An 18,429-nucleotide genomic window follows, 5' to 3' on the forward strand; every position below is an offset into this window, starting at 1 on the left:
GAAAATCAATGAAAATTATTCCATGTATAACCCAAAAAACAGTTGCCTTAACATGTTTTTTCCTGTTTATGGAGTAGGTTGATTTTTTCAACTCATTGTTTTGACTGCTGTTTTGTCTCGGGATTTTAGTGATGAACCCAAGTCTCATCAACCATTGCAAATCGACCTAAGGATTCCTCTGAATTGTGCTGAAAGAGCTCAAGACAATTGCTTGAAATGTTTTGTTTTTTTTTGGCACTGTTTTTTGGTTGGGCATGAGCAAACATGGCATCCATATAGCGCACAGCCCAAATGTTCATGCAAAATGTTATGCACTGTTGCTGTTCTGTTGACATACCTACAGATTCTGCTTACTCATTCACTGTTACTTGTCAATCTTCCAAAATGATTTTATGTACTTTTTCTGGCATAGTCACTTCAGAAGGTTCACTGTGTGGTTCATCGCTAGTGTGTGTTGGACCCATTTAAACTCTACAACCCGGCTTTTAACTGTTGTATTTGATGATGAAGAGTCTCTCAATGTATCAAGTTTTTCTTTAATTTCCTTTGCACTTAAAGGATTTCAGAAAATGTATTTAATCACTGCATGAATTTCCAGTTTTTCCATTTTCAAAGAAACACCCAAATTCTCCACTTTGACAGACTGTAAATACTATATTAAGTGGTATAGCTTCACTAGTATAGCTTAAATGGTATATGATGCCATCGAGAAATTAAGCATATTAATGCCATATCTATGTGAGTCCTGGAACTTTTCACCCACGTCATCTTAGTTAATTAAAATTTTTTACTGCTTTTTTCTAATAACTTAAAACTTGTTAATATTTATTTAGTTATTTAAATAATAAGATTTAGTACTTTCATTTTTTCAGGTTTAATGAGAGCCATGTCGGAAGTACCTAAAGTTCTTCAAAACATTTTTGAGTAAGTATTTTTAAATGTTATCATATAAACAAAGTATGAAAATTAAATATTATTCATCATATTTAATTCCTATTGTTTTGCTCTAAGTGATGCTGTTTATCTTATCTTTTATGTATATTATATAAAGAAGTGTTATTTATTCATTTGAGTATTATCTGTTATTTAGTTTTATCCTTGTAACAGTAGAACTAAACTGTAACTGCTTTTATTGAATGTGAAAAAATGTTTTGTGGGAGAAGTCTAACATCAGACCTGCCTAATTATCCCACTTATAAAGATGGGTTCATTGTTTTAGATTAGCACCACAGTCGTCTCATCTGAAGAAAGTAATTGGGCTGATAAGTTATTTGGATGATAATATATAGATTGAAAATATAATTATTTATTAATCAGTAAAACTAATAAATTATGTAAATAATTTTTTTTTAATGATATAACATGTGTATAAAAAAAGTTATTTTATAAAATGTTTAACTTATTTATTTGTTTATTTTCTTTTTTATTATGATTTTATTAATAAAATTGTATTCTAAGTATCTAAAATAACTATTTTATATATGATAGAGTAAAAAGAGAAGAACAATCAATCACAAATTTAACTGCTTAAGGTTATATTCAGTATAAAATTCAAATTAAATTTAAAAAAAATGTATATGTATAATTTAGGTTATAGATTTAATTTAGCAGAAAAATTGCTAAATCAGAAAGCATAGTTAAAGATGTTAACTCCCAATGGTAAATGGGAAAGAAAGTTATAATTCTTAGTTTAACTATTTTTAAAATTAATTGCACAAAAATCCTCAGAAAAAAACAAAATATGGAGATTTCCAATCTTGAGAAAAGATTAACATACTACTTTAAATCCTACTCATACTTGAATATTTTTACTAATTTTTAACACCCTAGTTCTAGACTACAAATTTTTATATTTCAAGAGAACATCTCCTTGGCAAAGTGGTACTATCTTGGCCTTACATCAAGAGGTCCAGGTTCGAATCTGAATCAGGTATAGCATTTCTCATACGCTGTAAAAGTCCATTTCCATATCCCACCAAGGACAAGCTTCAAGCTATGTGATGAGATCATCAATCAAAAAGAAAAAAAAACTATATATATATAGAATGCTATCACACAGTGAGTGATTCTCGATGTTTTAGCATAGTGTCGGTGATGCTACTATTCAGTGGAAAATATTTGAGTAATTTTCTTTTTAGTATGTAGATGATACGTGGAGTAAAAAAACGTTTACTTGATTGTAGTAATGAATTTACATTTGTTATCCTAGACATAAAAACACATTCAGTGTTACATAAGTCTTAGTCTAAATTAAAAAAAAAATTATAGTTTATAAATGCACTAAGTATTAAGTTACTTTTCACTGTTACTAATATTTAATGGACTTTGTTGGCAGAAAATTATTAGTAATTAAGTAGTCTCAGATTATTAAGTCCTATTATAAATCATTAATTAATTGTATTAAGCACTATTGTAAATTAACTATGTATCTCATTTTGTTTATTTAAAATTTTGCAATTTTTTTCCTCATTTTTTATTGTTGCTATTGCATCATTCAAATATTATATAAAAATATATAACTTGTTAAAATTTTATTTATTCTTTATGATTTCAAATTTATTTCCTGTGACAATTCAGACCTGCTGTTTAATGAATGACAGATTTTTGGAAGACATTAAATAAATCTTATATGTGTTATATGGAAATATAGTGGATTGTATTTAATAATAATAAAAAAGGTCTCTGTTTATATAGTGCATGAAGTTCACTACAAAAGTGATTGATATGTGTGGAATTCCAAAAATCTCCACGTAATTTTTTTGATTTAAAGATTAGCCAGCTCCATTCCTTGCTTGCGTACTGGTTGTACATCTGTGGATCACCATACCAGGATTTATTATTAATTGGAACCTAACAAATGTTAGCCAGGAGACAGTGCTGAGGAGATAATATAGTAGTGTCAAAATACAGTTGGTTTGACTGGAAAAACTGTATCTCCCTTACAAGAAGGCAAGCCCTAACCCTATATGCCACCTTGATCCTACAATTATAACAATGAGAACAATAGGTAGCTACAGATAAGTAGGAAGTTTTAGGAAAAATCAATTATCCAAGGTCTGTTCAGAAAATAACAAAGTTTATTTTTTTAATCTTTATTATTAATTTGACAGATTATTGGTCCTTGTCCTCTTCAAAGTACTTACCCTCTGTACTCAAACACTTTTCCCGGTGACAGTCCTGGATAGTTTCATTTGAAGTGGCCTTTAAGGTCCTTGATGAATTTGCTTTAATTCATCGTTAGTCTCAAAACGGTGTTCTTTCATCACCGATTTTAATTTCAGGATAAGAAAAAATCGGAAGGAGCCAGGTGTGTTTAGTATGAGGGAGGACAGTCATCTGATTTTTGGCACAAGACTGATGAATTGACAAGCTTGATGTGTGGATGTATTGTCATGGTGAAAGAACCATGAGTTGTCTCACCACAATTCTGGTCTCTTTTTGTTATTCACATAACCGTTGTAAAACGCCTTGATAGTACGCACTGTTCACTGTTTCACTTTGAGGCAAGAATTCAAAATGCACAGTTCCATTAAAATCGAAAAAACAGAGAACATCACTTTGACACTGGATCGAGACTGACATGCTTTCTTGGGGTGTGAAGGTTCTTTGCCAATCCATTGTGATTATTGAACTTTTATCTCCATGTCGTAGCTGTAAATCCAGTTTTCATCTTTCGTTATGATCCTTTGCATGAATATTTCATCATCATTAGTTTGTTCAAGAAGCTGCCGACAAATGTTTACTTTATGTTGTTTAGGTTGTTTGGTCATCAAACGAGAAACTTGGCTGCAACTCTATACATGTTCAGTTTTTCGGTTAAAATGTTACAGCATGATCCGATTGAGACACTAATCTCTTCTGCAAATTGTCTGACAGTCAGTCTGTGATTTGGATACACTAGATCCTTGATTTTTTGAATGTGGGTGTCATCAATTGAAGTCAACTTTCTGGTCAAGGTAATATTCAATTGACTGACAACCATTTTTAAATTGTGAAAACCATTTGTAACATTGCGTACAATCCAGAGATCCAGCATCTCTGTAAGCTTGTTTAAAAAGTTGAAATGTTTCTTTGAAAGTTTTCCCCAGTTTCATGCAAAATTTTACGTGTATTGTTGCTCCTGAAAATCATACATTACAAAAATACTAAATGATACAAAAACTAAATGAGTTATCAATAATCCAAGAACATGTGGTTACAGAGGAGGTTGGAACACAATGCTGCCAACCACATGTTACTAAGTATCTCTGTTGGCGCGTAATTAAAAACGTTGTTATTTTCTGAAAAGACTTCCTATTACTTTTGAAATCAATCGGTTATTAAAGGTCATGCCTTTTTCTAATCTCGCCTATCCTACTGATGCTGGTTATTTTTCTCATCATCAGCTTCTTGTTGATTATAAATAATTCTGTGTTATGAATTGTAATTATTCTATTTTTTGTGCTCTAAAGTTTGGTCATTCCTTATTAATTAATGATCTTTAATTTAATCAATAATGTTCTGTTTTATAAAGAAGCTGGCTCAAATCCTGTATTTTTATGAGATGTACTAAAAGTTATGAACATTTCTGGGTATGAAATATATTTTTTAAGGGTTGTAAACATCAGTAATATGGTTATTTTATTATAATTATTGTAAGAAATTAAAATATTATGTTTTTCATTCAGCTATTCCACTTGATGTTTTAAACAATATTATTATTGTTGAAAATAAACATATATCGTAAATGGTTTGCAGTTAAGTAGGCTGTTTACCATTTGTCACATTTGATAAAATTTTTTATTACTTATTCATTTTTAGTGCATGTAAAAAAATATCCATGTTTAAAAAACTGCATGGTTTTGATATTGATCAGTCCTGTTTTCTGTGAATTTTCCATTAGAAAATTTTAGTCTGGATGTTTGGCATCAGTTTAGAAAGTTGTTTATTCTGTTTTTATACTTAAAGGAACTTTTACTGAATAATGATAATGCTATTCTTAAAGAATTTTTGCTGTAATGACATGATGGGAGTGGGGTGTATTGTAATGCAAATCATAAGACAATTTATGTTGAAGCTGGGTGAGCTGGAGTTGATCAAAGTATGAGCAGTGCTAACAAGATGTGATGAGAAATAATGAGAATTTTTTAAATTCTGCATGCTATGTCTTTTTGACTGAATTTGTTTTTTTCCTCAAGCAATAGCAGCTCTGTCTATTGTGTATATATCAGTATTTTCAGCCATACTCACATATAGTGTATGACAGTATTTTAGTCATAGTCGGATAATTCAAAATCGGTTGCTGAAAAATTAGGATTTATTCTGTTATAAATGGTGATTTATTTTGTTTGAAAATTATAGAATAAAAATTTTGCATTAAATTTTACGTTAAAAACGGAATAAAGTCACTGAAGTCTTGAAGATGTTAGAAAAGACTTTTGGCAAGAATGTTATGTTGACACCAATGGTTTACGAGTGGTATGAATGGTTTCAAGAAGATCATGAAGATATTGAAGATGTCAAAATGGCTGGATATCTAACGCATCAAAAACCGAAAATATCAACAAAATAAAGGACATCTTGTTTAAAAATAGTCTAATCACTATTAGAGAAGTTGCTGAAGAGGAATAAATCTCTTATGGCTCAAGTGAAACAATTTTGACTGACATGTTTGGCATGAAATGAGTAACAGCAAAATTTTTTTCAAAACTTGAATTTTCAACAGATGGAACATTATAAAAACTTCAGTAAAATTATTAGCTGGCAGCACTGATGACCTAGAATTATTCAAATGTGTCATAACAGATATGAAACATTAGAGTACAGTTATGGTTATTATACTATTATTCCAATGGAAGCTTCCTGAGAACCAAGACTGAAAAAAGCACACCAACCTCTGTAGAATGTTAAGGTTCTCCTTACTGGGGTTTTTTTTGGCATTATCCATTATGAATTCTTACTGCAAGGTTGTACAGTCAACAAACAGTATTATTTAACAGTTTTATGCCATTTACTTGAGGCAGTCTGAAGAAGAAAACAACTACATAATGTGGGCAAAATATTCTTGGATTTTTGGGAAAATATTCTTGGGGAAGCACCCCAATAATACTACATATCATTCTTCTCATGATTGTTTAGTCAAAAATAAACCATACTGACGCCGCAGCCTCCAATTTTCCAGATATAGCACTCTGTGCTTTTTCTTTTTCCCGCTGATTAAGAGAATACTGGGACAATGACTTGTGACAATAGATGAAATAAAGAAAAAATCGCTCAATAAACACAAAAATGGCTAAGTGGCTACTTGAAATATGCTTTTCACAAATACTTTGAGAATTTGAAGAGACTGTAGCGTAAGTGTGTTTGTCACATTTCTGGTGGTACTGTTGTGAAGGGGACAACATCAGTACAGAAGAATAAGTAAACTGATTTTGATAAAAATTAAAATTTTTGTTATTTTGTTCACCCCATGTAACAGTGAAGTTGCAGGACCATTATTTGAATCTCTAACAAGAAAAATCGCTAAAAATGGTAACTGTTGATTTTTAGGTGAATGATTACAAAACCAAAATTTACAGGATGTTAGAGATAAATTTCTATCAAAATTATAGTGATGAAAATTTATTTATTGTGTTGTAGGAAGTTGAACTATGATTTATTATTTGTATTTTGTATAACTTTGATTTTCTTGTATCAAAAAAGTATTTTGTAATAGTTTTAACAATCGGCACTGTGTTTCATGTTTGAAATAATAAAGAAATTAAGCAACTTTATTTTGTTATTAAAAATTAAATGCAAATGCCACACTGCAGTATAAAACAGCATCATGGAATTAAAATAAAACTACATTTTTTTATTGTAAGTAATCTTTTGTATAAGGTACCCAAAAAAGTTTTTGTTATTTTTCATGTGAAAAGTTAAAGAAGTTCTTTTTTTAAATGAATTTGTTCATTAAATTGTGAATTTTCACTTTCTATGATTTTCTCACAATGGTTTAATAAATTATGACTGGTGTTTTTATAAAAATTTTTTGTTTTACTAAAATTTTGACACTTTCAAATCCCTTTCATTGTTGAACATCGATTGTTCTTGTATTTTAGACTCGGAACAGGTGGAAATCTATTGGTGATAGGTCTACTAAATATGATGGGTAGGATATAATCTCCCATTTAAGTGGTACTACCTTGAATTCTCTTTGCCCATTAGATTGGGCTTTAACCTGAAGAAACAAAAGAAACAAAACTTTATTTCTGTTTACCAGTGATTGCTGTTTTTTTTTTCATAATTCTTCCTGAACTCTTTCCAACTGATCATAGTAGATGTTAGCAATGATACTTTTTCCTTCACTAATAAATGTTTGTGATGAATGACTCCTATAGAAGTCCATTAAACATAAGCAAAATTTTTGTTTGACTCTGTCACATCTTTGGTGTTAATAATCTCCAGATCAGGGTACTTCATCAAACCTACTGAAGTAAATTTTAGGAATTGATTTTGAGCAGCATGTTCGTTAATGGCATCTTCTCTCACTGCCATAGTAATTTTTTGACAGGCCTCTGATACATTAGAACCGAGTTTAAACTTGTTCAATAAACATACTAGAGTAGTTGTTTTTGGTTAGCCATATTGAGGTTGTAAAAAATGCACAGCTTGATGTTTATTGCTTAAAATGTTATGATGATTGAGTGACTCAGAGAATGTACCATATAGTTGAAGTTATTATCATACATAAACATTACTTGCCAGTCTGAAAAATCCCAGAATTGTGACGAACAGAAATCAGCAAGAATTTTCTGCATAACCAGTAGAATAATGTTTATTTTATAATTTTTTTAATAAACATAGATGTTTCACTAGAGATAATTTTTTTGTAGCCATTCTACTTTATAACCCTTTCTTGAAAGCTTGTCTATTTTTTTTTTTAAATATGAGAAAATTAATTCATACTTACTTTTAGCAATTAAATTTTTTCTTTAATGATTTATATAATTCTATTCTATTAAGTTGTTTAAGCCTACATTTCTGCTATTAAAAAAAAACTTTTGTATTTCTAATTTTTATTTAATTTATTTCTTACAACTCAGAAAGTGCTACTACTGTTGTATAAGTAAATGCATATTTCAGTGAAAAAATGTTTGTTTTGTTTAGGAATGTGCTTTATTTAAATTTTCTTAAACATAATCATAGTTTTAATTATTTTTAAAGTAGGAAAAGTTTTTATCAATCTGAAAAATAATATAAAATTGTATTTTAATGTTTAAAAAATTTCTTTTAAAATTGATCACGTTATGTGCATTGAATAAAAAAAAATCATTATTACAATGAAAAGCACATAATGTAATTTGTTGTGCTAATTACAAAATTTCCATTCCATATAAAAACAAGTACTTGCTTTGAGCTTATACGGTAAAAAAAGGCAGTTAAAAGGTATTTTTCAGTTTGGTCTATTTCATTTATTTGAAATAGATGTAGAAACATCAGTAAGAAATCAAATACTTTTCAGCATACAGTTGTGGGTAGACAAAATATATTGACAATTTTGTGTAGCTGACAGTAATTTATGTTGTGAGTCATTAATTAGTTATTGTTTTCAGTCTGCCCATCTCTATTGTGACATTGATTGCTACTAATGTTGATGCAGAATCTATTAATAATCCTTCAAAGATAAAATGTACTTTCTTTAATGGAAATGTTTTATTGTAATTTTTTAAGTAGTTAGTTCTTTTATAACAAGAAAGCTTTTTAAAATGCATTTTATTTTTTTCATTTCAATGGTTTTTTATGTTTTATATGTCTGATTTAAATTATGATTATAATTAAAGAAATTATTAGTTATAAATATTGGTAATTATCATATGGTAAAAATATAATAATTCTCCCCTCATTAAAACAATTTTTTCTCTTCAAAATTCGTAATCATTTTTGTACTCAATAATGATTTATTTATTTTTTGAATGTATATAATTAATTGCTTACCACAGATTGAGAATTTGTTGCTTTATACTGTCTGCCTCAGCATTTTTAAGATTATGATGCATGAAAAGTATGATTAGGCATAAGTTGCACTAGTCAGAATTTCATTCCCTGTAGAGATTATATTCATTATATGGCCAGTTCCTACAGTTAGTAGAGTGAAAGTGATACTTGTAGGGGTTAGCACATAACAAACGGCAACAGAAACCTGGCACGGGATGATTGTTAATCTTTGAAGGGGCATGCCATTTTTGTGAGCAACTTTGAATATTGTGAGTTTACCTTACAATCCTTACATTTGTCGTACATAACATATGGCTGATAATATAAAAAAGTAAATTAATCTTTTCAGTACTGTTTCAACAGAACAGAAAAACTGTGCATATATGTAGACTTCAGCAGAAGTTGGAGGCCAGGTATTCCCAGTGGGCATCTCAATCTATAGTTCAGCTTTTGTGCACCTCCAGATAGATAAGAAACAGCCCTTGACTATCTCGCAGAAATACCTTCCCACTGAGCTCAATACTCACCAGTTACTAGAAGATGCTAACATGATACTATACAGATGGAAGTGGGAGGATAGCACTAACACTGTTCCCATTGTAACTAATCAGGGAAGGAGTGAAGGATGAGGAAAGGGGGAAGGAGGCCTCCTTCAGTATTAACTTGCAGAAGGATTGCCTCTGATTGAGGCAATTAACTGTCTTCTCCAGGACCTAGGAGAGTTCTAGGTCTGGTTCTGTTGATAACAATTAATTTGTTTGATTATTCATTTGTGGAAGAAAGGTTTTTCAGCTGTGCTTTTAATAACTAAGTTAACATATTTGCTACAAGATTTTTCCATTTGTTAAATCCACTAATCTAATAAATACTTTTTATGAACTGGATCAGTGAGGATTGTAGTAAGTGGAAAAAATGTTTTAGCAAAATTTTCAGTGATGAGAGCTCCTCAAAAAATATTCTGCATATCCTTTGTGATCCATAAGAAGCCCTTATTGTGTATTTTCTATTGATATGTTCTACATCAGATTTATGCAGTCAGTAAACTTTATATTTTCAGTAATGTGCTGAAAAATTAGACCTCTGTTTCCCAACAGCTCTTCTCAGAGCTAACGCAAAAACAGCCCTTTTCAGAGGCACCACTCCAGAAACCTCAAACAGCCCTTTTCAGGGCTAGCACAAGGTTTTAAATTGCAACGTGCCATCGAAGTCATTCATCGAAAACATCAGCCCTTCTCAGGGCTACCAAAAGGTTTTAAAGTGCCACGTGCCATCGAAGCCATTCGACAACAATATATGTATATATTTGGGCCTATGTATAAAATTTTGTGGCTTGAAAATTTCCAAAACTACTTGATCAATTTTATTGAAATTAGATATGCTGTAGTAGTTTATCTACTACATGTTGGACATGTGAAAATTTGATAAGATTGGTCGAGTTGTTCTTGAGTTATGCTCAATTTAAGGTTGAAAAAATTTGAACGGGGCAAGCTAGAAGCTTGGTTTGTTATGGTGCTGCAAGTTGGAATGTTCATGTTACTTTATCTGCAGTATCTATTGTTACCAATATTGTTCGGCTGTATTCAGGTAGCATTACCACCTTTGAGAGTCATGATGACTGGGTATTTATTTGAGCAGGGCAAAAGGAAACAAAATAAAAATAATGAAAAGCTGGTTTTATTGCGCAGAAATGCACAAGAATCATTTTTTCAAGCAATAACTGTTTTAAAATCTAATATGCGACTGAAAATATGTATTTAAAAGAACTGTAAAATTAAATAGCAATTGAACAGTACTGGTTTTCAAGCTGACTCTTGACATCTCAGTCGTGATACATCAGTTCCAGACTTATCCATGTTTTAACTCTTAGATTATTGGACATATGCCATGTTATGAAAACGCATATTTTCAACTGAAGGCATTACAAATATCTGCAACTGCTTTGATAAAATTGTTTTGTTTTATTTATGGAAAAAATATTATTTGAGTTACAAATTTTTAAATTTGTATTAATGAACATAATTTGTTTCAGTTAAATTTTATTACTGTCATCTCGTCTGAAAATTTAAATATTTTGATTTGTTCATAGATTTGTTGATGTTAATAAAGACTTGTATATTGAAAGACTGAAGGAAGCTGTTGCAATACCTTCGGTATCTGCAAGTGTTGAAAAACGAAAAGATGTTATTCGAATGGTTGAATGGACAGCAAATAAACTTAAGGAACTTGGTGCTGTGGTTGAACTACAGAAGATAGGTTTTCAGGTACAGCAGTTTATTTAGTTGATTTTTTACTAAGAAATTTTTTTTATTTGTTTTTTTTTTTTTTTTTTTTGTCTTCAGTCATTTGACTGGTTTGATGCAGCTCTCCAAGATTCCCTATCTAGTGCTAGTCGTTTCATTTCAGTATACCCTCTACATCCTACATCCCCAACAATTTGTTTTACATAATCCAAACGTGGCCTGCCTACACAGTTTTTCCCTTCTACCTGTCCTTCCAATATTAAAGCGACTATTCCAGGATGCCTTAGTATGTGGCCTATAAGTCTGTCTCTTCTTTTAACTATATTTTTCCAAATGCTTCTTTCTTCATCTACTTGTCGCAATACCTCTTCATTTGTCACTTTATCCACCCATCTGATTTTTAACATTCTCCTATAGCACCACATTTCAAAAGCTTCTAATCTTTTCTTCTCAGATACTCCGATTCTCCAAGTTTCACTTCCATATAAAGCGACACTCCAAACATACACTTTCAAAAATCTTTTCCTGACATTTAAATTCATTTTTGATGTAAACAAATTATATTTCTTACTGAAGGCTCGTTTAGCTTGTGCTATTCGGCATTTTATATCGCTCCTGCTTCGTCCATCTTTAGTAATTTTAATCCCCAAATAACAAAATTCTTCTACCTCCATAATCTTTTCTCCTCCTATTTTCACATTCAGTGGTCCATCTTTGTTATTTCTACTACATTTCATTACTTTTGTTTTGTTCTTGTTTATTTTCATGCGATAGTTTTTGCGTAGGACTTCATCTATGCCGTTCATTGTTTCTTCTAAATCCTTTTTACTCTCGGCTAGAATTACTATATCATCAGCAAATCGTAGCATCTTTATCTTTTCACCTTGTACTGTTACTCCGAATCTAAATTGTTCTTTAACATCATTAACTGCTAGTTCCATGTAAAGATTAAAAAATAACGGAGATAGGGAACATCCTTGTCGGACTCCCTTTCTTATTACGGCTTCTTTCTTATGTTCTTCAATTGTTATTGTTGCTGTTTGGTTCCTGTACATGTTAGCAATTGTTCTTCTATCTCTGTATTTGAACCCTAATTTTTTTAAAATGCTGAACATTTTATTCCAGTCTACGTTATCGAAAGCCTTTTCTAGGTCTATAAACGCCAAGTATGTTGGTTTGTTTTTCTTTAATCTTCCTTCTACTATTAATCTGAGGCCTAAAATTGCTTCCCTTGTCCCTATACTTTTCCTGAAACCAAATTGGTCTTCTCCTAACACTTCTTCCACTCTCCTCTCAATTCTTCTGTATAAAATTCTAGTTAAGATTTTTGATGCATGACTAGTTAAACTAATTGTTCTGTATTCTTCACATTTATCTGCCCCTGCTTTCTTTGGTATCATAACTATAACACTTTTTTTGAAGTCTGATGGAAATTCCCCATTTTCATAAATATTACACACCAGTTTGTATAATCTATCAATCGCTTCCTCACCTGCACTGCGCAGTAATTCTACAGGTATTCCGTCTATTCCAGGAGCCTTTCTGCCATTTAAATCTTTTAATGCTCTCTTAAATTCAGATCTCAGTATTGTTTCTCCCATTTCATCCTCCTCAACTTCCTCTTCTTCCTCTATAACACCATTTTCTAATTCATTTCCTCCGTATAACTCTTCAATATATTCCACCCATCTATCGACTTTACCTTTCGTATTATATATTGGTGTACCATCTTTGTTTAACACATTATTACATTTTAATTTATGTACCCCAAAATTTTCCTTAACTTTCCTGTATGCTCTGTCTATTTTACCAATGTTCATTTCTCTTTCCACTTCTGAACACTTTTCTTTAATCCACTCTTCTTTCACCAGTTTGCACTTCCTGTTTATAGCATTTCTTAATTGCCGATAGTTCCTTTTACTTTCTTCATCACTAGCATTCTTATATTTTCTACGTTCATCCATCAGCTGCAATATATCGTCTGAAACCCAAGGTTTTCTACCGGTTCTCTTTATTCCGCCTAAGTTTGCTTCTGCTGATTTAAGAATTTCCTTTTTAACATTCTCCCATTCTTCTTCTACATTTTCTACCTTATCTTTTTTACTCAGACCTCTTGCGATGTCCTCCTCAAAAATCTTCTTTACCTCCTCTTCCTCAAGCTTCTCTAAATTCCACCGATTCATCTGACACCTTTTCTTCAGGTTTTTAAACCCCAATCTACATTTCATTATCACCAAATTATGGTCGCTATCAATGTCTGCTCCAGGGTAAGTTTTGCAGTCAACGAGTTGATTTCTAAATCTTTGCTTAACCATGATATAATCTATCTGATACCTTGCAGTATCGCCTGGCTTTTTCCAAGTGTATATTCTTCTATTATGATTTTTAAATTGGGTGTTGGCAATTACTAAATTATACTTCGTGCAAAACTCTATAAGTCGGTCCCCTCTTTCATTCCTTTTGCCCAGCCCGTATTCAACCACTATATTTCCTTCCTTGCCTTTTCCAATGCTTGCATTCCAATCTCCAACTATTATTAAATTTTCATCTCCTTTTACGTGTTTAATTGCTTCATCAATCTCTTCGTATACACACTCTACCTCATCATCATCATGGGCGCTTGTAGGCATATAGACGTTAACAATCGTTGTCGGTTTAGGTTTTGATTTTATCCTTATTACAATGATTCTATCGCTATGCGTTTTGAAATACTCCACTCTCCTCCCTATCTTCTTGTTCATCACGAAACCTACTCCTGCCTGCCCATTATTTGACGCTGAGTTAATTACTCTAAAATCACCTGACCAAAAGTCGCCTTCCTCTTCCCACTGAACCTCACTAATTCCTACTATATCCACATTTGTCCTACCCATTTCCCTTTTTAAATTTTCTAGCCTACCAACCTTTTTTAAGCTTCTAACATTCCACGCTCCGACTCGTAGAATGTTATTTTTTAATTTTCTGGTGACCCCTTCCTTGTAGTCCCCACCCGGAGATCCGAACGGGGGACTATTTTACCTCCGGAATATTTTACCAAGGAAGGCGCCTCCATTATTGCTATGTGAAAATGCAGAGAGCCACATTTTCTTGGAAAAAAAGCAGCTGTAGTTTTCCATTGCTTTCAGCTGCGCAGTACTCAGAGGACTGAGTGATGTTGATACGGCCGTTTAAGTCGTCCTGACTCACGCCCTTAACAACTACTGAAAGAGCTGCTGCCCTCTTTCAGGAATCATTCCTTAGTCTGGCTCTCAACAGATACCTCTCCGATATGGTTGCACCTTTGGTCCAGCTACTCTGTATCCCTGAGCACTCAAGCCCCCTCACCAACAGCAAGGTCTCATGATTCATAGAGGAGGTTTTATTTGTTAAATAAAAAATATTATATTTGCCAAATAGTATAAAAAAAGAAATTGATACAGCCTTGAAAATGGTATGGAAAAATGTAGTTTATATTTAATACAGAATATCTGGCTGTTTTGTATCATAAATTTATATATTTTTTTCACTACACCTTTTTTATATCAGCTGTGTGGTGGCAAATGGCTTAACACTGAAAGCAGAGATGACGTTTTATTTGCCTTTTTCTTTTCAGTTATCAACATTGTGGTTGGTTGGCAGCAGATTTGTACCAGTCCAAATTCTTTGTTATTTTTTAGTTCACTGTACAACTAGAAGTGTAGCAATCCCATCTTTAATTTAAGTAACTTATCGGCTATATTTCTGCTGTAAGATAGGTAACTTTTCTTCTAATCTGCATTAATCAGGAGTCATTTTAAGAGGATGTCTAAAAGATACAGAAAAACCCTCTCATTTGGTATTTCTTTGGTTTCACGTGAACTAAAAAATCACATTGTTAATCCAGTCTATCTGAAATTTCTTTCTCTGTGTCTTATAGCAAAGTTCTGCCAGTTTCCAAGGTTCCAGAAAACTTTTGTTTGAAAGTAATGATTAAGAAGTGAAGATAATGTTCTATTGATATATATCATCTATGTATATCAATATTATATGAGGATTATGGAATTATTACAATCCAGTCAGCCACATATTTTTGTAAGAACTAAATGATTTGGCTAGTGGTTTAAACTTAAAAAAAGTGAAACTGAATATTTTGGATAAAGATTGGAAGTTGGAATTTATTTTAAAAAGATAACATATTAATACTTTGTTGTAATTGTCAAAAAGATATTTCTCAGTACTTTTATGAAAAAAATTAACCTTTTGAACTTATGTCAATGATCTTAATTTATAATTAGAGCAAACTTATAATTCTGATGAGTTGCACCTTTTTGTAGATTTATCCAAATATAGTTTTAAAGCAATTTGCTTTATAATAATAATAAAAAATATTTATTTAATAAGTGTGGATATTTTAAAAATTTATGATATTAATTTGAAAAGGTTATATATTATTAAAATCGATATAAAAATTTAATAAATAAATTATAGATGATATATGTGGAATGTGTCTGGAGTTTTAAAGTAATAGCTCTTTTATTTGGGATGCACTTAGGATATAATAAGTACTGTATTTTATTTATGAATAGGACAGCTGAGCTCAGGATCAATCTTGAGTCAATATTATCAGAAGAAACAAAATAACTGCAGCTGAAAAAACATTGCTTATGAGGCCCTAGTTAAATCTGAAAAATAATGTGTTTGCTGCTTCTTCACATTAAATTGGGGTTACTTCAAATATTTATAAAAACACTACTGAAAGAAATTTGTAATTTCCTATATTTAAAACAAAAATTTTCAAAATGTGAGTAAAAAAAAATTGAAAAAAGAAAAGGATATTCGTTAGTTAACTGGCTGAAAATGAGATGTTCAATTCCTTGCTGTGTAATGTAAAACTTGTTACTAGACAGCATTTAAAATAGACATTCAAAGATTTTCTGGGTGTCAGTAGATTACAAAATTAAAAGGATGTTTGTGGATAAACTTACAATTCATATAGAATTATAGGATGTAATATGTGGTTAAAAATTCATTTTCCGCATTCTTGTGAATACAGAAAATTGTCTGCTGCGAGATTTGTTGGATTTTATTTCTTGCAGTAGTATATGAATGAGCATGGTAATTGTTTTTACTAGGGTAATACATTGAGGGAGAACTATTACAAAGGTAAATAGAGCACTAATGTACTAGCAGATTTCTCTTGGATATTATTTTGGATGTACCTGAAGCAAATTACAAATAAGATCATGATTTAGTTTTAATGTTAGTATATGGGACTATTTATCACTTTTAACATGGTTTTTTAAATAAATTTTTATTGTATAAAATGAGTGTGCTGCACTGAAGTTCTGATTAAAAATTTATAATTGACACAAAAAAGCAAAGTAGAAAAAGATAGAGAAACATAAAAAATTATTTCACGTTAGTGAAATAATTTTTAATGAAATCATTATTTGATTGTTGATTGTGTTTGTCAAAATTTTTTGGGTAACTGTGAACTTTTTCTCTTATTTTACTGATTTTCAACTTTGCTTCAATGTCTTCTCTGCGTTTCATCACTAGTGGCAATTAGGGAAATAGATGGCCTTTAACTACAAATATTAGTTTTAATGGTGATGCAACATCTAGGTAATTCTACTTCTATTAAACAGTCAAGAAAGTGAAAAGCCATCAGTCTAAAATGTTCCTTTTCTGCAAATCATCATTTTATATACAGAATATTGATATTAGTAGAATCCTGAAAGTTGGTTATATCTCTTCACATTTAACTGTCCAATCTTAAAGAAATTTTCAGAAAGTCTGACTGACAAATTTCACACTTTGCTCAACTGATGTTATCAGCTTTCCTGATCTGTGTCATGGTTTTTGGTTACACGTTCTTCATTAAAGCAAGTAGCAAAATAAGTAAATTGAACTGTGGGTTACTGTTGACCACAAACTTCATATAATATTTTTGATCTGCGACTGTAACAATACCTGAGAATTGACAAGAGTCAATTTAGTAGCGTACACTAGGGGAGTAATGGGTATTGCTGATTCCTCAATACTTCAATTATTATATTTATTTTCATTGGGATTGGATTGTCAACTTAATAGTATTGTCACATTTTGCATTATTTATCAGATATCCTAGTACTTTCTAGGCTTTAGCATTGTTTGATTTTGCTGTGCACATAAGCTGATGGCTGGCTTACTGCGTTATTAACTATCCAATACAACTCTGACAATGTACTGCATACTATGTAAGTATATGGAGCTATACGAGATGTTTTCGTAAAGGAATGAGTAACTATCTAACTGTTCCACCTGTCCTATCAGTCTGTCTCTCGCACGCAATCTGCAAAGCTATATTAAGTTCAGTTTTACCTAAAATGTAAAGTACAAGGCATATTCATAAAGTAACGAGCATTTGGTCATTAAAAAAAATTTACTTATGAGAAAAGGTTTTTACTTACAATTTTAGTTTACTACATATCTACTTCACTTTACCACATAATCACCATTTAGTTCTAAGCACCTTTCATAACGCTGCATCAGTTTCTTTAACCCCTCTGCATAGAAGTTTGCTGCCTGGGAATTGAACCAGTTGACAATGGCAGTTATGACTTCCTTGTCTTTTCCAAACCATTGTTCACCAAGCCACTTTTTTAAATGCAACAAGACGAAGTAGTTGCTAGGTGAAAGGTCGGTACTATATGGAGGGTGGTCAAAAAGTTCCCAATGAAAATCTTGAATCTTCTTGGTTTAGGCAGCGGTTGAGGATGTGCATTGTTGTGAAGGAGGATTATATCAGACAACAGCTTCTCACATCATTGATTTTGGATTGCACATCTCAGTTTGGTGAGCATTTCATCAGCTGTAATTATTCTCATATTCCATGAAATCAACCAAAATGATGCCCTTTTTGTCTCAAAAAACATAGCCAACATTTTTTGACTCTAGAATAGAAATGGCTTTCAAAAGTTTTTCAGTTTTGGAGAACTTGAATGGCACCACTGCATTGACTTGTTTCGATTCTGCATTGGTATAGGATATCCATGTCTTGTCGCTCATAACAATGTGGGAAAACAAACCATCTCCATTTTGTTGATAGCGGTCCAAAAACGCTTGTCCACTGAACATTCTTTGCTGTTTGTGTTGGTCAGTGAGCATTTTCGGTACCCACTTTGCGCATATTTTGTGATATCCAAGCTTTTCTGTGACAATCATGTAGATAGAGGTGCATCCAACATGCAGAAATTCATCAGCCAGAGGACTAATCATCAATCGCCAATTACAT

General features: G+C 31.6%; 1 protein-coding gene across 1 annotated transcript in view; it reads left to right on the plus strand.

Moving 5' to 3' along the window:
* Positions 1 to 18,429, plus strand: part of LOC142328666 (cytosolic non-specific dipeptidase-like) — a 50,490-nt gene that overhangs the window by 13,469 nt on the left and 18,592 nt on the right. Inside the window, exons 2-3 of the mRNA XM_075372569.1 lie at positions 873 to 924; positions 11,042 to 11,216. Of these exons, the coding sequence (XP_075228684.1) occupies positions 878 to 924; positions 11,042 to 11,216 (222 nt within the window). The 5' untranslated portion in view covers positions 873 to 877. The remainder of the gene's footprint in view (positions 1 to 872; positions 925 to 11,041; positions 11,217 to 18,429) is intronic.

The sequence above is a fragment of the Lycorma delicatula genome, chromosome 8, assembly GCF_047948215.1.
Source record: "Lycorma delicatula isolate Av1 chromosome 8, ASM4794821v1, whole genome shotgun sequence".
NCBI lineage: Eukaryota > Metazoa > Arthropoda > Insecta > Hemiptera > Fulgoridae > Lycorma > Lycorma delicatula.